Genomic DNA, 24383 nt, shown 5'->3' on the forward strand with positions numbered 1-24383 from the left:
TTACTAGATAACACTTGCTAGATGTGTCTTTATATGGCAATATTTTATAAATTTGGAGTAGTCTTATACAAAAATGATAAGTAAGGCGTGAAAATTCTTGGGATAATCATACCCCCACATTTTCTAAAAATGTTTTATTGCATAAAAACATACGAAAAAAAACTTTTCTAAGGTCATAACAATTCATAACAATTAGGGATGCTATCTGTTCAACAGGGTGATCGCAATTTCATCCTACTCAAAATAAAGGATTGGGGCGCTATTTTGTAGTTTTTGTAAAGTGAACACATATAATAACAAAAAGAACGGAATCAATTGTGTTTCAAATAAAAAAAAACAAGTAGCCTCATAAAATTGATATTGAACTAGTCCCACCTTCAAAACAGGCGAACCACAGCTGTTGATGACCTACCTTTTTTACGGCAGTCGGTTATCATTTTTCCTCAGTTTATCATTATGTAAATAAAGTGTGTTATCAACACATTCGTTGCACAAATGTTCATTGGCCCCATCGTCCGTCGGGGAAGGAGACCGACGCCGTAATCAATCTTCCGCCAAAAGCACCGGTGACTGTTAGTGAGATAAGACCGGCCGGTTAACCTTGAGACCTACAAAACGGTGTACAGCATCTCATACATACGTAGTAGGGGAAATGTGGTACAAACGAATACCTTAAGAAAATGTCATCCATTTTCAGTAGATAACTTCAACGTGACCCCAACATTTCCTTTTCCCCTTTGCACTTAATGTCTGAGAATACATCATAACTAAAGTGTCTCGAGTATACCAAAGTGGCGAATCCTGGTCGTTTTGACAGGTCTCCTGCTCGATTGGAACTATGGGGATGACAGCAAATCGGCTGTTCCAATTTTGACGTTTCTCCTCTTTGTTATTCCAGACTCGTTAATCATAACCATATTGATGGTGACGCGTTAGTGCAAGATTGCTATCCGGCATTCTTAAATAGTGCTCTGCCCATCGCATCCTTCAGGCTTTGACCACTTCCTGGATGCTGGGTTTGCCATAAAGTTCAGCAAACTCGTGGTTCTGCCATCGCCGGCACACATATCTCCTGCATACCGCAAAATATCGTCCTTACATGGTACATTTGGCGTGGAGGTGATTCTTTTTTGGCCGAAATTTCTTCTGGAGCCCGTATCAGGCACGACTTCCACTGATGATGCGTATTTCACAGTTTACGTTGCTGTCAACTGTTAGCAAGGATCCGCGGTAGACGAATTTCTCCACCACCTCGAAGGTATCCCCGGCTACCGTGACATTAGTACCTAGACGGTCGTTTTCGGCACTGTCTTCATATTTGTTAGTGACCCATTCACCACCCACCAGTCCGAACTTTGCTGCTTCGCGTTTCAGGTGAGTGTACAGCTCAGCCATCATTTTAAATGTTCTGGCGATAATGTTCATGTCGTCCGCAAAGCACACAAATTGACTGGATTTTGCGAAACTCGTACCCCGGTTCGGTGCATTACACCTTCCATAGCAATGTTGAAGAGTAGACATGAAAGTCCGTCACAGCTTCACAGGAAAACCGTTTTCGTCCATGGTTTTCCATAACCATGTGCGGTCGATACTGTCGTATGCAGCCTTTAAGGTGATGAACAGGTGATGCATTGGGACCTGGTGTTCACTGCGTTTCTGAAGGATTTGTCGTACGGTGAAGATATGGTATGTTGTCGACTGGCCGTCGATGAAGCCGACTTGATAACTTCCCACGAACTCATTCATTTTAGGTGACAAACGACGGGAGATGATCTGGGATAGTACTTTGTAGGCGGCATTCAAAATGGTGATCGCTCGAAAGTTCATCAAATGGTCGCCTTTCCTGTTAATGGAGCAGATTACCCCTTTCTTCCACTCCATGAGCTTAGCAGCGATTCCATCCTTACCAGTTGCTCTGTTAGTTTTGAGCTGGTGAATGTCATCTTTAAATTTCCTTAGCGTGAGAGATGGATCATTTCTGTTTTCTCCTGCACTGACGTAGTCGTTTCCTCCATTGTCGTGGTCTTCCGTGCCTACGTTCTGCAGGTGCTCAGGTGCTATTCGAAGTGCTGCTTCCACCTTTCAATCACCTCACGTCTGTCCGTAAAGAGGTTTCTATCTTTGTCACTGCAGATTTTGGTTCGCGTCACGCTTCTGTCTGTATCGTTCCACACTCTGACGGGTCCCTCACTGCGGCATTACCGCCCGTGCTGTGTTCTTTTCCTCCAAAATCGCGCTGGACTCCTTGTCGAAGCATTCGTTCCATCGACTCCGTTGCACGTAACAGATTATGCTCTCAGCGGCGTCAGATACCCGGTCGATCCAGGGACTTTTCGTAATGCAATTAGGAATTGTACCTGATACACGATTATGCAAAATGGTTATTAGCAGGGGAAGTTCATAGTTAATAACTGTGGAAATGTACTGCAGGGTTGTTGTTCGGAATTCTTGCAGCATGTCCTGCCCATCGTATCCTTCCGGCTTTAGCCACCTTCTGGATGCTGGGTTTGCCGTAAAATTCAGTCAGCTCGTGGTTCATCCTTCTCCGCCACACACCGTTCTCCTGCACAACTCCGAAGATCGTCCTTAGCACGCGTCACTCGAAAACTCCGAGTGCTTGCATGTCCTCCTCGAACATGATCCATGTCTCGTGTCCGTAGAGGACCACCGGTCTTATTAGCGTTTTGTACATGGTGCATTTGGTGCGTGGGTGAATCTTTTTAGACCGCAGCTTCTTCTGGAGCCCGACTTCCGCTGATGAAAAGGAACATGTAACAGAAATGGTTACACTTCCCAAGTAACATTTTTAGTTTTCTCATTGCTTACAAGCTGTTGTTACAACCAAACAGTTAAAACTAATTTTAAAGCTTAGAAATCCTAACAGCTCTAATAAACCCGTAATAAAACCCATTAAAACCCAAAAGGGCCCACCCTACAGGAGGTTGTTAAAATCAACCCTTAAAACTTTATGTATGCTACTTGGTTTTGTGACATATTCTTGTGGTATACTATACAGCATAGATAAGATTTGTTGTGAAAGTCGCAAGAAGAACAACATGCCGTTTTGGAGTTCGTACAACATTCTAAAAGAAGGATTAAAACCAAAGAAGCAAACTGAATCTGAAAATAAAATCATCACATAAATTGTCAGTAAATTTTAAATTACTAATAATGCAAGAACGAAAATTATATCAATCATCCATGTCCATAATGTTTATTTGTAAATTTTCACGGGGAAAACCCTGCTGCTGTGGCAAAAAAAAATCTATGCCAAAAAAAATTTACCGTGAAATGCAATGAAATGCAAACTGTTTCTAAAAAAGGCGGTGCGCCACGTCATTTTAAGGTTTTTGGCATATAAATAATAATCCTTTTAATTCCTCGTGCAAAACCATGAATTCAATTTACAGTCCAAACATCAACATGGCGTACACACTTGGCAAGCCGGAATTGATCATCGTAATGAAAAATATGAATGCCGTCAAGTTAAATCATCCTGGTTTTGTTTAAGATGGTTTAAGATCAGTTAGTATGAAAGGAACATGTTCTAGAGTTGTTGTTCTTTATGAATACGATGCAATGACTAGCAAACACCTACTTATTCTTAACGCATAATTATGTGCGCTACACAAACACTGTTAAGCTTTAGGGAAGTGTGGGCTCGGACTGAATGCTCTTATGAACACTTCGCTTGACCGACAGCCGTCAAAAATGTAAATAAACCAAAAATTTTGGTGTTTTCGAGAGTTTTTTGGTGGTGTTTCGTGTTTTTAGGCTGTTCGAGTGCTTGATGAGTGAGTTTATTGTATTTTTTGATCTTACGCCGACTGCGGCTGGGCGCGATAGTCATTATTTATACACAATTGTAGTGCCAGACCCAGAACAAACGATGCAATACCCACCCATCAGTTGCTTCGGAAACCCCGATTGCAATCGAACTCTAGTGAAGAAAGCTCGTTTGATCTCCTAGCCAGAAAAATTAAGCCCACCCGAAGTTTTCCAATCACGTATGTTTTAATCATAATGACCCCAAGTTGCGCATAATTGATTATCTTTTCGTTTGTTCAAGAGAAGATCGTATTACAGGAACCTTCTTAAGTTAGTTTTAATGCATCCACTGGTAATTCCGAAAGGGTTTAAGATTGATTTATTATGGCTTTATGCAATTCATCAGGTTTTAAGACCGATATTTTATGACGTGCAAGCGGCTTCTAAAAAAGCTTTATAATGAAGTTTTAATACGTACTTAACAGTTCGTTTACAATGACATTATTGCTTATCAAAAAAGCAAGATAATCGGTTTTATTCCTAGGACTTCTAGATATCTACAAACTGTTTTAAAGTTGCTTTTGTTGTTAAACCTGTTTACTACATAAACATCTTCATTGAACCTAAAAGGGCTTACCAAATCCATGACAAAACCTTCATAAATAATGTCTAAGAGCAGAAGGCATAGAAATTGTTACTTGGGTTGTGACAGTAGATGTGATGTTTGAAACATCAGTCCGGGTGATTCGGCCTGGACAGCAATATACGTAAAATTTCTCCAAATTGCTTTTGAGATTTCAATAGCTTCCAAAATCCTGGCATGTTATGCAACATAATTGTTTATTGCAAAAACAACTACCTCTTTACGTGCTGACTTTTAGGACTGTACGCCTGGTCAGTTTGGGCGATTCATAACTGTATAAACAAAAAGGTCATATTTTTCTTTGAGAAATTAGCAATGACTGCCGAAGATAGTGTCCACTCTTATCTAGTGTGCATAATCATACAACCAGTTTTCTTTTAGGGTTATGCATACCTCCGACTTTGAAGGGTATCATAAATAAATTCACAACTTCTCGTGAAAATTGGTACATTACATAAGTTTTCAGCCAAACTGAGTATTTCTCAGCGTGCTCGCACCCGAGGGAGATGAGTTTTGAAGCCAGTGATAAATCTTGCCTGAAACTTATTTTAAACCAGCGCCGGATTGTTAGATAGATACACATAAATTGGTGAGCTCGTTCCATGCTATATTTTTTATGGTTTTGATTCTCCCTATGCATCGGACGATAGATGAAACAATCGTCATTCAATCTGCAGTGCAAATGATGTCGAGAACATTGCTACACGGTGATAATCGTAATAATCGAAAGAAAAAGTTAACAATCTACTTTGCTTGGTTTTATTTTATCATTGTCCATTTAGCCAAAAAAAGATGTAGATTTTTTCTACTTTCAGCCAACGCATACCGTACTATCAGATTAGAGATTGTTTGCGGATTTTGAGAGGCATTCCATCGACAAAAAACGTGTGATTTACAAAACATCTAATGTGACCTTTTGAAATGTTGTCCTTGAACTTCACATGTTTTATTTGATCTAAGTTACTAAGCTTGGTTAAAAATGAAAGAAGGAAACAGTAGCATCAACAAATACAAACTATAGTTTGTTGAATTATTCCACAGTTAAAAACGTACCTGTAACCATCGTTTTATTGCACCATCATAAACAGTCGCGATTTTTCATACAATCACTGAAAGACGTTGCCAACTGGCGTCACTTATTAGCACCTGCCATTTATGTTTGGTAATATCCACCCTTCCCTGTGTAGAATTAATTGATGCAAACTCAAACATCCACAATATAGTTAGAAAACCTGTCCAATTGAAGGCACCTTCAATAGTTACCGCTGCTGCTGCTGCTTGCGCTGTTCTGTGTACTGACCGGCCGTTTCCTGGTATCAATCGGCTTGGTCATCGCTGCTCCGGTGGCGGCGGTTGGCTGCGAAATGCGTCTGTTTGTCCACGTAATGACGCAAACAAGTGACCCCGAACAAGCTCCTCTTCCAATGAAGAAAGGAAGCTTTTTTTCCCTTTGTGACCGATCGCGTACGTAGGTAAGTCCTCGCATCACTCACGGGGAGTTCCACTTTATCTGCTGTATTGATTGACCGAAAAATAAGTCTTCAAGTACCTTGATCTTTAGAGCCACTTTTTTGTGTTCTTTAAACAAGTGGTTTACAATCTTGTGGTGATTGAAACCCACTTTCAAGGTCGGTTTGAAGTTTTAGATATTCTAGATCTGAACAGATGAAGTTCGATATAACGTACTCTTGACGTAACGTAATTTCCATGTAACTTCATACATACTTAAAATAAAGTACCGTATTCAGCTGTTCTATTTTCGGTAAAAGTTCATATTACCGAATGATCAGCAACATATTACCGAAGTTCGTCAAAAAATTACCGAACGTTCGGTAAACTTTAATGAATCATCGGTAATGTTTACCGAACGTTCTTCGGAACTTCGGTAAAACTGTGCTGAATTTCGATAATTCAAACTTTTACCGAAAACAGAACAGCCGAAAAAGTGACTCTAAAAAAAGTGTGTACATTATAACGTAGTTTTTTTTAATGTACGCATTCCTAAATTGACGATATCTGATTTATATTAACAATGCATAATAAATTCTCGGATACGATACTTTTTCAAAACAACCTATAATACACGCAAATCCTATGTTGATACGTCGTTTTGAAAAAGTATCCGAGAATTAAATTAATTTTCTGTATAGACTAAGGTTCTTTTCTTAACTCCTCGTGTTTTTAAGTTGATGTCAACAGTTTGGGAACCACTGGATATCCTAAACAAAATTTGCTGATACCACCGAACCAACCGCGGTTTGTTTGCCGTGGGGATTTACGTGGTCATTAATCTCCTCCACGCGTATTTGCAGGTTGGTCTCGCGTTTTTTGCCCTCTTTGTACCACCGAGAATCATCATCATCCGATCGGTGGGGCGCGCAATTACGTTCCATTCCTATATGGAACGATGGAGTCATTTTGTTCTTGTTCTTGCCTCTTGGCTGCTGGCCATTGCCGGTGGAAAAAAAAAACAAAAACAGAACACTTCAAGGCCAAACAGCCGGGTTCTAAAGCGTGCAAATGCTATAAGAGAAGTTGGAGTTCGATCTGCCCGCTCCTCCTCATGGGTGGATCGAACTGTACGTAGATTCACTGGTTGATTTGTTTTGTTCCGGGCAAAGCAGGTACCTATTCATTCGCAGTGCTAGTCTCGGTTCCGACGAGTAAGAACAACTTTCACTTGGCTGGTTGCAATTTTCCAATGTACATACTTGGAGCCAGTGTCGCCCCAGAGCGTCAAGGCAAGGAGCCACAGTTCATTGAATGCGTTGGATTTCAACGACCTAGTGGTCGTCCTCAAAACTTGTTCCTCTTCCTTCTAGAAATCTTCTGGAGAGCTTTTTCAGAGAAGCGTCCAGCTTCAATAAATATGAACTCTGTCTCTGGGAAAGTTATTGCAAATCTGCTTCTTGATATGGAAAAATTAGAACTCTCTAAAATAAAAACTCTCATTTTTGAGTAGCGCCCATGCCGCACAGGGACTGTGTTGGAAACACACATTTTTTTAAATTGCTCGCACGCTCACATTTTTGCAAAATATCAATATTTTTCGGTATTTGAAGGTGGTTTATAAACCCAGTGAGGTTGCCATGTCGAAATTATTGCAAAATACATGCTCATATGAGCGTACGAGCAATTTTAAAAAAATGTGTGTTTCGAACACAGTCATGTGCGGCATGGATGTTTACTAAAAATGTGCAGGCCGAACACATTTTTGAGCGTAGCCGTTTTTGCGTGAATTGAGACTTTGTTGACATCCTAGAACATTCTGGATACCAAGCAGTTAAAAAAAAAAACAATTGATACCCCAGAAGCGTTGAATGGTGGTTTCGGATATGGTTTACCATCAGACATATTTGTTTAGTCTTATTTGTGAATGTGGAACAGCTTTTCATATCTTCGAATATTATAGGTGTTCCAAACTGTCCTGAAATTCAGTTCTAACCATCTACAGAAATAATTTGGTTCGTTTTAGCAACAAATGATTACATAGTCATTTACATTAGTCTGCTGGAATCCTTAAATCTTTTAGAAACTCGAATGTAATTAAGAGATATTTGACCTGAAATATGCAAACAATGAAGGAGTTCAAAACTTCATGTCTATACTCGTAACAGTAGTCATATCCACTGTACAGAATAACGTTGCGTAATTAACTATGGATACTGGACCTACTTACTTACTTTCAGTCCTGGGCACCCACGGTGGTGCAGAGGGCCGAATTGAAAGATATCCATGCTAGGCGATTGCCCGCCATCGCCTTGGCCTGTGGTCAGGTCAAATTTCCGTTGACTTGCTTGATTTCTATGTCGAGGCTGCACCACTATGAGCCTCTGGGTCTGCTTCTGCGGCGATGTCCTGCTGGGTTCCAATCTAACGCTTGCTTGCAGATTTCGTTTACGCCCCTGCGTAGAGTGTGGCCGACCCATCTCCCTTATAGTCAGTTGCGTCCCTAACGTATTTTGCGCACTCAAATGTTGATGTTCATTTAGCACTATTTTCTTCAATTTTTACCCGAGTTGATGAAAATTTGACAGAATAACCGGAAATTACTACCGTTTCATAAAATGTACCGGTTGGTGAAGTTGGATGATCAATTTCTGATTTATACGGAAATCCAATGGGGTACGTCGGTTGGCCGAAGAAGACCGCCTTCAAACAAGCTGCCCTACAGCAACGATTTAACTATTTTTTTAACTTAAAGGCTTGGTAGATCGAGCATTTTAGAATCTCAATATGGTCACACACTTAATTTGGAATACCGTGTTCGGTAATTTTTTGACGAAAATAGAGCAGCTGAATCCTGAGCTGAATACAGCTATACTTCATTGTTTACCTTTTGCACCCGGTTTTGACAGTTGGTGTACTGAGCCTCAGTAAAATCGATTACCGAAGCTACCGAAATAATTCTGCTGTTCTATTTTCGTCAAAAAGTGCTGAACAGGCAATTCAGGATTGAGTGTGCATGTTTTTACGAATTGGAATCAATTATGAAAATTGGGACAATATTTGACATGCCAGAAATGGTTATATGCGGTTATATTTATTTATTAAGTCGGTTTGAAGACGAAGTCCTTTCGATCGTAATAAAACTCTGTCAACTAACTAGAATTTGGGCCTTTGAGGTATAAGAGCTCAATAAATCAAGTAGGAAATCATGAGTTGAACTAGTAAAATTGTAATCTGCACAGCTAGTCGCATTCGGTAATTTTTACCGAAGTCTCAACTGCTGAATGTTAGGTAACGGGTTTTCACCGAAATTCTGTAAAAAAATACCAAATTTCGGTAAAATGTTATCGTTTAACTGTCAAACTCTAAAGAAGTTCGGTAAAAGTTGCTATCTTTACCGACTTTTCCAGTAAAACCAACTTAATGGTTGAGATTACGGTAAAACATTACCGAAGTCGGTGATTTTTTATAAGTGTGTGTATTTGAATGAATTCGAAATTCATTACTCTTTTTTGCATTTCGATCATTTATGGCCAACCAATCGGCACCCTAACTCGGCTGTCTCTTAGGTTAGCGACTTGAATATTTTATTTTTACTTTCCTAAGGAACACGGCTGGTTGCGTTCGGTAATTCTTACCGAAATCTTAACTGCTGAGCGTTCGGTAACGGATTTTTAACGAAATTCTGTAAAAATACCAAATTTCGGTTAAATTGTATCGTTCATCTGTCAAACTCTAACGAAGTTTGGTAAAAGTTGCATGCTCTACCGATTATTTTCTGTAAAACAAACACACTCGATCCTGAATTGCCTGTTCAGCGCTTTTCCTGATAGTCAGTCGATAGTCAGTTCCGGAACCGATTCCTTTGACACCCGGAAACCCAACTAACAATCACTCATTTTACAAGCACCTTTACGACGAATTGATTCAGCATGATGCTGAATAATATTTGGATAATTTTCAGGCACAACCTTTGTTCGGGTTTTGTTCACACAAATTTGGAGAAACTGTAAAGCATAGTGTTGTGTACCAACTAAAATGTTTGTTGTTAAATCGTTTTACAAATATATAGTAAAACTGTTATTCAGCTGTAGCAAAAATGATTAAAAATAAAAAAATGCAAAATTTTTCAATTTCCACGAGAGTTTATGATTGAAACTTAATGCTGTGAACAAATATTGTGAAATAATAACTACACATAAATTTACCTAAATCCAGATTCGAACTCGAGACCCGTCGATTGCCAGCCGCATGCCTTCCTATCTGCGCCATCCTAGAGATGATGAATTGCAGCGCTCAAATCAAAACATAAACTTCCCGTGGTTTAATAATGATCAGACTCTGACTCCTATACAGCAGTGGTGAATTAGCACAACATTGTGGTTAACGACTGAACAACAGATTAATTCAGCTGTAGTTCGGTAAAAAACACGTGTTTTTCATCGTGTACTCTGAGTCGAAGTATGATGAAACGAAAGCGCTTATTTGACTTGTGAAAAACACACTATTCAGATACATGTCCTATTTTTTACATGAACTTAACAAGAAGCAGAAAAAAGTCTTGTTAAACTATGTTGTAAAGGAATTACTGCGAGTCGAATAAAAATCTTATTAAACGCTTGAAAAGTGTTTTAAATTATCGTTATTGATACCAATACGAAAAGTTGAACATTGGCTACTTTTTCAATTGAAAAAGCATTTACACAGTAATATGTACAGCATAATTTTAGTTCAGCTATAATTACCATTACAAAGCAACAATTCAGCATGCATGCTTGTTTGCGGCTGGCGATTGTTACTTGGGAAGTATGTCGCATTCGGTCATTTTTACCAAAATCTCAACTGCTGAATGTTCGGTAACGGGTTTTCACCGAAATTCTGTAAAAAATACTAAATTTCAGTTAAATGTTATCGCTTAACTGTCAAACTGTAACGAAGTTCGGTAAAAGTTGCTATCTTTACCGAATTTTCCCTGTAAAAAAACTTAACGGTCGAGATTTCGGAAGTCGATGATTTTTTCTTAGTGTGAGCTTACCTTTTAACAGTATCGAGGAAAATTTGATCACACGATCTGACTAGTCATAATCTTTATGATTTTTCATACCAAATGTGTCACTATACATATCGCACACGGGCTTATACATCAAAACATACATATTTTCAATATTGTTTTGTTCGGCGCAAAACAATATGTCAAAGTAACGCTTCGATTGTGAATATCGGAAAGTGCGTGCGCTGCATTCGTAAGCTCTGTAAAAGCGAGCTTTAGTGATTTTCATGTGCGAAATGGTATCGTCATCAGAGCAAAGGTATAATTTACGTTCTAAATGTAGAAACTCATGTGCCTGCATCTAATTGAAGCTTATTTCAGGCAACGTTTAAGTGATTCATTATTGTTCCAAGGAACACCGAAAATCACGCAATTATGAGTCACTTTTTGTGCAGCATAATATTGACAGTTCTGCGTAAAATGGGCATTGCATACTTTTAGGCGTTTATCGGTGGTTGTGTTGGAGATTTTGTCCCAATTTTGAAAAATTGATTCCAAATCGTGAAAACACGCTTAAGAGGTTTGGGACCAGTTTTAGATTCTACTATAGTTGATCTACCGAGAATAAGTGATCACTCATTGAAAAAAAAAAAGACAAAACATTATTGTTGAGCCGATTCCTCTTGAGTGACCCATAATAGGAATTTGTTGCCAATAATTGTTACACAGCCATTATTGTGGTTTTCATTATTTATCAACATTTTACTAATTTTCACCGTCTATAGGGAACTTTACAAGCAGATTTTTATATCAAACAATAAAAAGGAGTTTCAATGAAGAGAATATAAAAAAAATGAAGGTGTGATTTTTGTATGAAAAACGATTCATATTATGAAATGATTGTTGCTTGAGTGACCCATAATTGTGCAATGAGTGTACCACTCAAACGGATGGATGAGCGAAGAAAGTAAATCGCGATAGCCTGATTTTCTTTTGCGCATGGTCTTTAATCAGCACCTGCTCTTAGATTGATGTTCCGTAAACACTTTCACAGCTGTTAAATGATAGCTTTCTTTGCGAATTCATCATTTATGTATTCTTGTGGCAGGCACTAAGTATCATATTGTATGTCCAATGGGCATTGCCCATGGAAGTCAAGGATGTTTTCCTTACAAAAAAAATCTGGATTTACCAAGAATCTCACCCAGGTACCATCAGCAGTATAGTAATTGATTATACATAGTAACGAAAATAGCCAAATTTCTCTTTCATGCTATTTTTACTACAGCTTAAGTTGAAAAGTTAAGCGACGCTCCTTACAACGTGCTAATATAATAGCATTCGTGATTAGAAATGCAAATCATATATTTCCTACAGGTGGTGAGAGGACAACAATGCCAGCCGACTATAGGTAAATGATGTGCTAGCAGGTCGGCGATTCAGACCAACAATAAATCAGTCAGGGGAACACCGCGCAATAGATCGCTCAAGAATGACTATGAGTAGGTACGGAATTTTCCTGATTCTACCCCTACGCTTGCTGATATAGCTGACCGGCGCCTATAATTAATTGTATCCTTCAAGGCGTGTATCGTGACACTTCCCTTTGATTCCACAATAAAAAGCACAAAAGTATACCTTTTGTTGATTCACACGGAGGAGGAATATTATTTCTGCAAAAGAACCCATTAGCATAATTTCAGTCGATTCACCACCGTTCGCAACAGTTCAATCTGTACCGTATATACCTAGGAAAGGTTTCCACATGACTTGCTCATTTCTTTCTTCATGACGTAGTTCAGCAGTTTTTCTACGCATTTTTATTTGTAAGGATTTTATTTTTCTTTATGCTCTATGAGGATTGTATTGAGCATAATGCTCCTATTTCAATTGAGTAGAAATTTATAATTTTCATTTAAAATGAACTTGGCGGAATTATACTGCCATAGGGGTAGGCGCATTATGGACACCCGGGGCAGAATGGACACCCTCAATATTTTGAAATGTGCGAACATTTTTTAACTTTTAATGAATGGAGAATATAGTCCATTTGTCTAAAACGTAGTTTCAGGAAAGAAACATTCGAAATTAAAATTATACTTGATTTTACATGAAAAAGTTGCGTCCTCCGTTTTTTGTACATGGAAATTATAATTTTCACACCATCTAAAATAAGATTTAGTGATAAATTTATGGCAGGTCGATTAAAACCTGATATTTCTAGAACACATGCAAGTAGTTTTGCTGTATCTACATGCTTAACATGTTTATATTTTCTTCTTTATTATATCAAAAATCAAGTTTGGAAATATCTTCTGCTGCCGGGGCAAAATGGACACTCACCTTTTTGAAAGAAGCGGCAATGGAAAAATATAACCTAGATCACAAACCAACAAAATTAATCGATTTCAGTATATTTTCGGATAAATGTTCACTATAGTAGACATAGGGTGAAACAAATTGGTCAAAAAACGACAGCAGTGGAATATAGTTGTTCTAGGCACAGCTGTACATGCCAACAAAAACGAAGCTTTATCCAAAACAGCCTGAATTTAAATTAACTGAACAAAAATGAACTACTTCGGCGTATTATTCATCCATAATAGTTGTTTTGTAATGAAATGACTTTATAGGTGTTTATAATGTACGAAATTCGTAAAAGTCTCATGGTGTCCATATTGCCCCATGGGGGTGTCCATTCTACCCCGTATGCTTGAAGACGGTCATGAAAAACTAACATTTTTCATAACATTTTTTGAAGTGGATAAATCATTTTTCTTCGTGAGCATTCTTATGCAATAGATGCTAAATAGACTTTAAAAGGATACATGTATCAAAAAACTAAACTTTTTTGACATCTTGCCAGGTAAAGTTGGCAAAAACCTTAGGGTGTCCATATTGCCCCGCCTACCCCTAATGTCATATCACATTTCAACGTCTTTGAACGAGTTACAACTTACATACTTAATTTTATAATCTGAGAGTTTAAGTCAAACGGGTTAGAAAAGGGCATTTAATTTTCAAAATTGAGTGCACACCCTGTTGCAAAATTAATAAATTTGATTTAAAGTTGAAAAGTTTCACTGAAAATGTCTAATCACACTCTCTTGTTCTCTTCCAGCTTCATCGAGCATGATCGTGTAAGCGGTTTCTGGACCTGGCTGTTCGTGCTGTCCAAGCTGCCCGAGTTGGGTGATACGGTGTTCATCGTGCTCCGGAAGCAGCCACTGATCTTCCTGCACTGGTATCACCACATCACGGTGCTGATGTATTCGTGGTTCTCGTACACCGAGTACACCGCCTCTGCCCGTTGGTTCATCGTGATGAACTACTGCGTGCACTCTGTGATGTACTCGTACTACGCCCTCCGTGCTCTGAACTTCAAGCCTCCACGTTCGATCGCTATGCTGATCACAACCCTCCAGCTGACCCAGATGGTCGTCGGTTGTGCCATCAACATTTGGGCCCACGGTTTCCTGCAAACGGCCGGCAAGGGCAGCTGTAACATCTCCGAAATGAACATCAAACTGTCGATTGCGATGTACTTCAGCTACTTTGTACTGTTTGCCCGTTTCTTCTACAAGACCTACCTCTCGACGAACGCACGCAAGGGCAAACGCTCGCTCCAGTCGGCTTCCAGCAATGGAAGCTCCGCTGTACAGTACAGTAGCATCAGCAGCAGTAAACAGGCCTCCATGGGTGGCGCCATTAATTCCAATCTGTTGTCGGCAGCACAACAAACCGATAAGGTTAAGGCACAGTAAGATGGGGCTCCGGGCTGCTGCAGAGCACATCTCCCGTGGCAAATGCACACAAACAAAAAAACACAGCAAAAACCAAGAAATCAAATTTCAACCGGGATCTTCTCCTAATCTGTATTTACGTGCTTCTTCTCGTGTTACCTACCTTTCCTGCTCCAACGGGCAGAAAGGGAATCCGCGTCGCCAATGGCATTCAATACCACTTGAATGTTTTCATTTTCCGCAATCGTCAACTGCACTATTGCTATTCGTAGAGTATAGCATAGACGTCGTTCCAATGCAATCGTTCAGCGGTAACTTGCGGAAAATCAAAGAAACGTAGCTCAAAGAAGGATCCTGCCGTTATAGCTTAGTAAGCTTTTTCATCTGCTCCTTGATCTAGTGACAAACAGTGTAGCGAGCAACGGATAAGCCCGGTGTACAGGGCGATAAGAATAGTAGTGCACTTCATAACTCCCATTCAAGTTAATCCTTTTGTTGCGTTTGTTTTTGGCAACAAAAGATTCTTGCATACCAATTTCAACAACAACCAGACTATAGCTTAACAAACATTCAGGTGAAATATTTTAAGTGAAAAAAAAAATATTTTAGCATAGAAGAGCTAAAGACAGGAATAGTAACGAGCGAAATGATCAAAGACGAGAAGAAGAGTCATTTGCGACGACAGACAACAGAGAAGACAAAAGTGTTGTTAGAAAGAGATTTATCTAGGCTTACGGGTGTTTGCATCTGGCCACTTAGCGTGGAAGATGGACCTGGAGTCGGACAGCAGTATAATAGGTACGGTACGAGACTAAAACAAGAGGACTGACAGGAGTTACTACAGCAGCTGGCTTCTTATTTATTTCCCTTTGGGTAAGGGTAAGTTCTGTGTAAGTTTTTTTTGTTTGTTTATTTAAATCTTTTCATTCTATTGTTCTCTTCTTTCGTCAGGATGTGTTAGCAAATCTCGACTTTGTTTTTCAAACCGGAAAAAGGTTTTCGTAGAAAACAGTAAAGACTTTGTGTAATAATCTGTTGTTTCGTAGTAGTAGTTTTAAATGTTTTTCAATTGTGATTACTGTAACATACTAGTGGTACTAAGTACGTCCATGAGTACGTCCTTTACAGCAATATCAGTAAACGTGGCGACTAATTCTTAGAGGCTCTAAAATGTGGGAGTGTTACAGAATGACCGAATATCATTCCCATCTTTGCTGCAAGCAAGGGCTGTTCACTTACTTAGATTTGTGACAACTTTTCTCGATTGTCGAGTTAATGTAAACAACAATGGAATTATTATTGATAGATTCACATTTCTTGGAATGACCCACTTCCCGACTATCTTTCTTTTTTTTAGACGATTCGGAAATGTTGGTGCCGAATTTTACTAGTAAATTCATTTGTGCACCTTATGTTACGTATCACGTGTAATGGTTATTGTTTCCAGCGGTATCAAGATATCTGCATATAAATTTGTGCAGCATTCCATATTTTTCATAAATGCTGATGCTCGGGAAATATTCAATTAAAATTTTATATGGGAGCGTTTTGTTTATTCGCCCTCCTGCAGATTTTTCTACTCGACGAGCTGCCAAGCAGTTGGTCAGTTGTCAAATGTGGAATGAGTTCAAAACGATTTGGAAATTATTTTGCATATTGGATATTAAAAATTTAACTTTTTTTCTTGAAATTGCTTCCTTAATCTAGCTACTGGGCAACCAGCATTTCTATTGTTTGAAAATACTAAAAAAACTAAAAAAAGAATGTCCCAACAGTAAAAATAAATGAAAACTATTTAAAACACCTACGAAGCACTCGTACTTTGGGCCAAGCCCATATAGTTACTCTCTCCTACTCTCAACTTGCTTGAGTTCTAATTGCGCAAACATTAACTACTTTGCTAAAATGATTGAGTAAAAAGTGAAACTATCTAAAAACAAACTGCTCAAAGCCACTAATTACTTTTTTTGTTGTTGATTTTTCTGATTTTTTTTTTCAAACCCTAGTGTAAATAAATTATTTTCTTCCCTAGTGAGAATCCCCAACAGTAACTTATAAAATTAAAAGCAGCTGTTTGGACAACAATGATCAAACACTGAAACAAAGCAAAGCGAAATTCAAAATGAAACTAATCCCACTCCTTAAAATTCTAAAAAATCATCCATTGCGAACAAAATCAATAGTGATTCACCCGTCCTCAACGAACAGAAATGAAAAAAACTCAAGGATAAAAATTCGTCTCGCTTTTCGCCTTGTAAAACCAAAATGTAAATCAGCAGATAAGTGTAAAGAAAGGCGAAAGTGATAATGTAATCCAACTCTGGATGAAATGATACCCACTGTGAGTGCTACCCTCAATTCCTCGAAATTCTTCAAACAACAGAAAACACACACACACAAACCAGACAAACACAAAAAGAACACGTTCATGATACCAAGTAAGCAAGTATAAGCAGGTGCTGCAAAGCAGAACGATCAACATAAACCAAACCAAACAGTGCTAAAACTAAGCTCCTATTGTACATAACCTTTAAAAAACATATGCGCTTTCACTGTCGGTACGCTTCATTCCCCTTTTCTTTTGTTATGGCTTTCTTTGCTTTTTCTTACCATTGGAATCACATCGTCATAACTGGCAACACTGAAAAAAATAACATCATTAAAGTGGACCGCAAGGAAAGTGCCATCTTTTGAAACCGATGGAGTACATGTTCTTTGAAGATTACATTTTTGCCAGATAGATGACGTTATTTAGAATGTCTAAGAACAGGTTTGGAAATGACCGATTTATTTGTTATGTAGTCTTTGCTATTAAAATAAACATTCATTCTACTTAGTGAGCAACATTCCTTTGGAAATGGGGGAGAATTGTAGGGACATTTTTACAGTTGAAAAGATGAAACAGTTGCAGCATTTATTAAGTATCAACACAAAAAAACAGTTACACTAAACAACCAAAATTTTTGCAACATTGTCCAAAATAAAGACAACATGACATAAACTGAGAAAGTAAATCAAATCCATTTTATATTTCATAGAAAACGATCCCCGAATAATCAAGTTGTTGCGTTTGCAACCTTTATCGGTTCCTGGCTTTCATCCCTACTTTTCGTGTGTTTTTCACAAGCTTTAATGAACACAAAAACCTAAATACACATAAAAAACACAAAACATATTTATTATTATATCCTGGAAGTTTCATCAAACCTTCGCTATACATTCGTTAATATCACAAACATACACACAACATGGTGGTTGCATAACAATTATTAATTAAAAAAAAATGACGTGAACATAAGCAAACGTGGAAAAGTGTTAACAATTTAAAACATGGTTCATTTAACTAGCAATGGTAATGAGAAAACATAAGAAAACCTACCTAAATAGTTCGTAAACAGTAACGTTGAAACAACAAAACAAACAAACAAATCTAAAGCAAAAATATTAACACATTGCATCTAGTGAAGAAAACAAAAAGAAGAAATAGAAAAAGTGGTTCTATATTGTTTCTTCTATTTCTTTGTATGATAAAAACAGAAGCAAGAACGAGAATACAAAAATGAGAAAAAACGTATAAATTTACTGAAGAACTATTCATTTTGTATCAAAATAAATTTATTATGATTGAGAAAAATAATCAACATTTGCATTTCCTCTATATCACAATCCAGTGACCAGTTCGTGATTTTTTTTTCTGAACTTGACTTGCGACATATCTCCCTTCATGATTTTGCAAAACAAGGACTCTAGAAGGTATTTCGAGACTTACTGGACATTTGGGCCACTATCGGAGGTACTCCGGGTACCTGGTGCCCCCGGGGAAGTGGCCGGTGATTTTTTATAAACCTAACTTGCGATATATTATTCATCGGGATTTTACAAAACAAGAACTCTAGAAGATATTTCGAGACTTTTTGGACATATTGGCCACTATCGGAGGTACTCCGGGAACCTGGTGCCCCCGGAGAAGTGGCCAGTTCGTGATTTGTTTCTAAGCCCTGTCTTCCGACATATCAATCTTCATGATTTTGCAAAACAAGAACTCTAGAAGATATTTCGAGACTTTCTGGACCCATTGACCACTATCGGAGGTACTCCGGGAACCTGGTGCCCCCGAGAAAGTGGCCAGTTTGTGATTTTTCTGAACCCTGTCTTGCGACACATCATTCTTCATGATTTTGCAACACAAAAGCTCTAGAAAGTATTTCGAGACATTTTGGCCATAATCGGAGATACTCCGGGTACGTGATGCCTTCGGGGAAATGGCCGGATTCTTCGTAATTTTACAAAACAAGGACTCTAGAGACCAAGCTAGAGACTTTCTGGACATATTGGCCTTTATCGGAGATACTCCGGGAACATGGTGCCCTCGGAGAAGTGACCGGTTCGTGATTTGTTTCTGAACCCTGTCTTCCGATATATCAATCTACATGATTTTGCAAAACAAAGATTCTAAAAAAACCGAACTAGCCACTGGCCTACCTCTGATAGAGGCTAACATGACCAAAAAGTCTCTAAATGTCTTCCGAAGCTATTATTTTGCAAAATTATGGAGATTGGTGTGTCGAACAACATGGATCACGAAATTATCACGAACTGGCCTCTTCTCGGGGGAAAACAGGTTCCCAAAAACATCTTATAATGGTCCAAAAAGTCTCTCAATGTCTTCTACAGTTCTAATTTTGCTAAATCACGAAGATTGATATGTATGTCGAAAGGCAGGCTTCACCAGGTTCATCAGAGGTACTTCGGGTGGCCAATATTTCCAAAATGTTTTGCAATGCCTTCTGCTGAGTTCTTGTTTCGAAAAATCATGAAGACTGCATTGTTGCAAGACTGAGTTCAGAAAAAAAATCACTATCTGACGGGGGAACCAGGTTCTCGAAATACCTCCGCTGGTGGCCAGTATATCCCAAAAGTCTTCCAATGGCTCTGCAGTTCTTGTTTTGCTAATTCACGAAGATTGATATGTCACAAGGCAGGCTTCAGCAATAATCATAAACTGGCCACTTTCCCGGGGCACCAGGTTCACGGAATACCTCCGATTGTGGCCAATATGTCCAGAAAGTTTCGATATGCATGCTACAGTTTTTATTTTGCAAAATCACGAAGAATGATATGTCGCAAGACAGGTTCAGATAAAAATCGTGAACCGGCCGCTTACACGGGGGTACCAGATTCTCAGAGTACTTCCGATAGTGGCCAAAATGTCCAGTAAGTCTCGAAATACCTTCTAGAGTCCTTGTTTTGCAAAATCATGAAGAGAGATGTGTCGCAAGTCAAGTTCAGAAAAAAATAACGGGGCCCCAAATTTCCGGAGTACTTCCGGTAGTAGCCAATATGTCTAGAAAGTCTCTAAATATTTATGTATTCATTGATATGTCGCAATACAGGGTTTAGAAAAAATATGAACTGGTAACTTCCTCGGAAGCAACAAGTTCCCGAAGTACCTCTGATAGTGGTCAATGGGACCAGAAAATCTCGAAATGCCTTCTAGAGTTCTGGTTTTGCAAAATCATGAAAGTTGATATGTCGGAAGACAGGGTTCAGAAACATATCATGAATTGACCACTTCTCCGGGACACCAGGTTCCTGGAGTACCTCCAATAGTGGCCAATATTGTAATTGTAATTGTAATTGCTCAGTCCACACCCAGGCCGACAACTGTCAGCCCATCTGCTTGTGGGCAGATGTGGACCTACTAAGCCTCCCCCGTTAACATGTCCTACACCGAATTAGCACACCGGGATCTTCCACAGGCAGGCGCTGGCGTTACCAGTCCCAACAAGTGTCAGATACATTAAATAGATGGGGTAGAGGATATAAGAAGATGTGGGAATAGGATGGGAAGAGGCAGAAAATGAAGAGATAGTAGAGAGGTTTCGATTTTGTTGCTGAAACGAGAAAAAGAAAGAATGATAAAGAACATTAGCGATATGTTCATAGATTTTGATTTGGTCGATAATTTCTCATCTATTTTGTTTCCATATCGTTGCATCGGTGACCATTTTCATCGCATTTCTAGTTTTTGTTAGGGCCAGCTCGCGTTTTTTCGTCATGTCCTCTTTGCCGGTTGGCGACGTTCGGGATGTAAGTAGAAAAGCATGCATTTAATATGATTAGTACGACAGTAATTTTGATTGCTCAGTGCTTCCAGCCCATTTGTCCGCAGTACATATCAGGCATCCCGTTTTAACAAGTCCTACACAGAATTAGAAACCCAGATCTTCCACAGACAGTCCTAACTAGTGTCAGATAAGTTCAATTGAGGATAGGAAGCGGCAAGATGAGAAGACAGTAGAGAAGGTTTGGTTCATTGGTAGCTGTGTTCATGTGATGTTTGTCTGACATTTAAAAACTATTTTCCGTAAGTGTTTAACTCTCCACCCCCAATTTAATACCGGAAAAATATCTGATCAGATGTATAGTTTGGCAATTCTTTGTCCACATTGAAATGCTTTTGTTAATACATCTTTCATCAAGAAGGAATAAAGTTGTTTACTGTTATAAAATAATTCAGTTAAAGGACAGCTAATGTATTGTAATCCATAATAAACCTACAGAAAATGTCTCAATAAAAAGTTAACTCTAGTTCAACTAACTACACAAACTAAAAAGTGTTATTATATTTTACCAATGATTTCATCCTAATCTTGACCCTAACAAGTTATGCGCTTAGAGTAAGTAGACGCCGCTTATGATTTTGGTTGGACAATGACCAAAAATAGTGTTGTTTCGACAATAGTCACATACTATGCCCTACGACATTGACGATTCTATTGTCTATGGCTCACCTATTTCGTGCCACCCAGCAGGGACTTGGTCTGGTACCCAATTCAGTATATCCGCTCCACGTAATGTACCGCACCTCTTTTGATTTGTGATATATTACGCGGAACATTACTATCTTCATTCGGATAGCGGCTATGTAAACAATTGGATTAAAAGCCTCTATCAAACATGAAGCGATTAATCGGAGACTGAAGACTCTATACCAAATTTGGCTCAGAGACAGGTAATCAGTGAGGTTAGTTTTTCTCGTTTGTCAGAGACGATTGATACGTATTAAGACAAACTTTCCACTGCATCTGCCAGCAATAATCGGTGATCGATCAACATTCCGAGTACCCCAATTTACACAAGAATGCCAAGGATCACCGCTCATGCTTTACAATACAGCTGGAAAAACTAGAACAACACCTGGCCACAATGATGCATAAAGCACTAAAGCGGACCGGAAGTTTTGGTGAGCCAGCCCCCACCGAGTACCTCCAATAGTGGCCAATATGTCCAGAAAATCTCGAAATATCTTCTAGAGTCCTTGTTTTGCAAAATCACGATGAATAATATATCGCAAGATAGGTTTATAAAAAATTGAGAACTGGCCACTTCCCCTGGGGCACCAGGTTCCCGGAGTATCTCCGATAAAGGCCAATATGTCCAAAAAGTTTCAAAATGCATTCTTGAGTCCTTGTTTTGCAAAATTACGAAGAATAATATATCGCAATTGTCGATGTGACGTCGGTTAAATGAGTTTTTTTTAGTTTCTTTGTATTTGTGAATTTTAACTTAATGCTTATTCTTCACACCGGGTTCAATGAGTGATTGTTCCTTGGGGACCGCTTCCCCGGTGACACCAGGTACCCGGAATATCTCCGATTATGGCCCAAATGTCCAGAAAGTCTCGAAATACCTTCTTTATGTGATGCAAAATCATGAAGAATGATGTGTCGCAAGACAGGGTTCACGAACTGGCCACTTCCCCGGGGACACTAGGTTCCCGGATTACCTCCGATAGTGGTCAATGGGTCCAGAAAGTCTCGAAATATCTTCTAGAGTTCTTATTTTGCAAAATTATGAAGATTTATATGTCGAGACAGGGTTCAGAAATAAATCACGAACTGACCACTTCCTCGGGGGCACCAGGTTCCCGGAGTACCTCCGATAGTGGTCAATATGCCCACATGGAAAAACGAAAGTACCCAAAAGTGAGTTCATTCCACCCAATTTCGAGGTTGCGTGCGGGAAGCCAATTTTGAGTTGCTGGAGTCGATGTTTATGTAGGTAGTTTGCATTTAGGCGTATCCACTTATCCGCGAGCGGTAATGGCGGCGGCGGGCACAAATAACCGATTCGAATTTTGACATTTCTTGGGGATCGCAATTGGTTGGCGCCACCGAACGGTGGGTGAAGGGGTGAGGAGGAGGATGGCACTGTTTTGACTTTCCCCCAATAAACGTCAAAATCCGAACCGGTTGGATATGCCCGCCGCCGCCATTACCGCTTGCGGATAAGTGGATACGGCCAAAGTACCTAAAGTCAAGGTTCTTTTTACTCAACCGTCAGATAAAATTACTCAACTTTCGGTACTGTGCCACTTACTCAATTTTGTCTCCCCGCATCGAACTCTCAAAATTGGGTTGTTTTGCTATTCACTCTCTGACAACAATAAAGAGAGCGAATGAAAGGATGCAAAAAAGAACTCAAAAGTGAGTTTAAAAATACTCAAATTTGGGTTCTCTTGTTTTTCAGTGCAGAAAGTTTCGAAATATCTTCTAGAATTCTTGTTTTGCAAAATCATGAAGATTGATATGCTGTATGTGAGCTTTTAGCTTATGTTATAATGTGGCCATCATAAGCGATAAGGAGGTTACCCCACGACACCCCGGAATAATTCCAGAACCATGACCGCCTCCGTGAAGTGGACTCTGGTTCTTAGAACTAGAAGGAATTGTTGATTGATTGGTGCAATTTTTTTTTGAATTCGTTGAAAAATGACTGAGCTATTTGAATTTTTCGTCGAAATGGGGATTGGGGACGTACGTGTTAATGGCTTGCAATCGAAAAAGCCCAAAATCGCATATTTTGCCCTATAAATTGAGGTAGGTATAGCTCAAAATTGTGATGTGCTGGAACAAATCTGAACCCGGATTCGGATTCAGCGGTCCAAAATATGTTAGAGACACATAACAGAGACAAACAGACGTAACTCTTGAAGGAAATTCCTTAAAAACTTTTGTCCGGTGTCTTTTTTATGAGCACACTGTCACCTGTTGGTAGAACCGCGCGAGACACTCCGGCCATGATGGATTACGATTTGACGTTTGTCTGTCACGCACACTATCAAACAAAGCGCCTGTAATTTTCGTTTGCATCATTCAGCAACATGTACACTGGCAAACGTCAAAGCGATCGAACACTAACGCCTCCTGGTGGAAGAATCGCGCAAATCAAATTAAATTTAAACTGATCGTTAAATGCATGTGCCAAGCCGTTTTGAAGAGTGTTACGTCTGTTTGTCTGTGCACATAAGCTTCCTCTTGAGACAAAAATATGTTGCGCTGTATTTTAATTTTCTTTGTTCTGATTACAATACCGTTCAAACGACGCATTCCTACAAACAAACATGATCATTTGGCTCACACTTTGACAGTTCTCCCTGCACGATTGGCTCACAATGGCCGCCTTAGCATATCTCTATATGTAGGATTATGTACTAGCAGTAATTGACATTTTTCGACCGCCGTAATTCTGCATAAAAACTCGAAAGTTGTTGTATAGATCGTAATGCTCGGCCATACCCCCTCTCCTCCTCCTCCTCCTCCTAGAGTATTGCGTAACTTGTGGACGGTACCCTACGAAAAATTCCTGCACCGACCCGAAAGCTAACTCAGACGTTTTCTGTATGTCTTTGTTGCGCATTAAATGTTTTGAGTTTCAATGGTTGTCGACGACTTGGCTAACGGCTAACTTCTGGCGTTTTCGGACAAAATAACTCGAATGCATCAAA

The 24383-nt window shown here is 39.2% G+C and overlaps 1 protein-coding gene across 7 annotated transcripts in view; it reads left to right on the forward strand.

Annotated features, from left to right (window-relative positions):
* Nucleotides 1-18230, forward strand: part of LOC109403124 (elongation of very long chain fatty acids protein 6) — an 87523-nt gene extending 69293 nt beyond the window's left edge. For all 7 annotated transcript variants that reach the window (XM_062852430.1, XM_062852431.1, XM_019675862.3 and 4 more), the window contains exon 4: nucleotides 13972-18230. In XM_062852430.1, coding sequence (XP_062708414.1) covers nucleotides 13972-14614 — 643 coding nt within the window. In that variant the 3' untranslated portion in view covers nucleotides 14615-18230. The remainder of the gene's footprint in view (nucleotides 1-13971) is intronic.
* The last annotated feature ends 6153 nt before the right edge of the window (nucleotides 18231-24383 follow it).

This window comes from Aedes albopictus, chromosome 2 (genome assembly GCF_035046485.1).
Source record: "Aedes albopictus strain Foshan chromosome 2, AalbF5, whole genome shotgun sequence".
In the NCBI taxonomy this organism is placed as follows: Eukaryota; Metazoa; Arthropoda; class Insecta; order Diptera; family Culicidae; genus Aedes; species Aedes albopictus.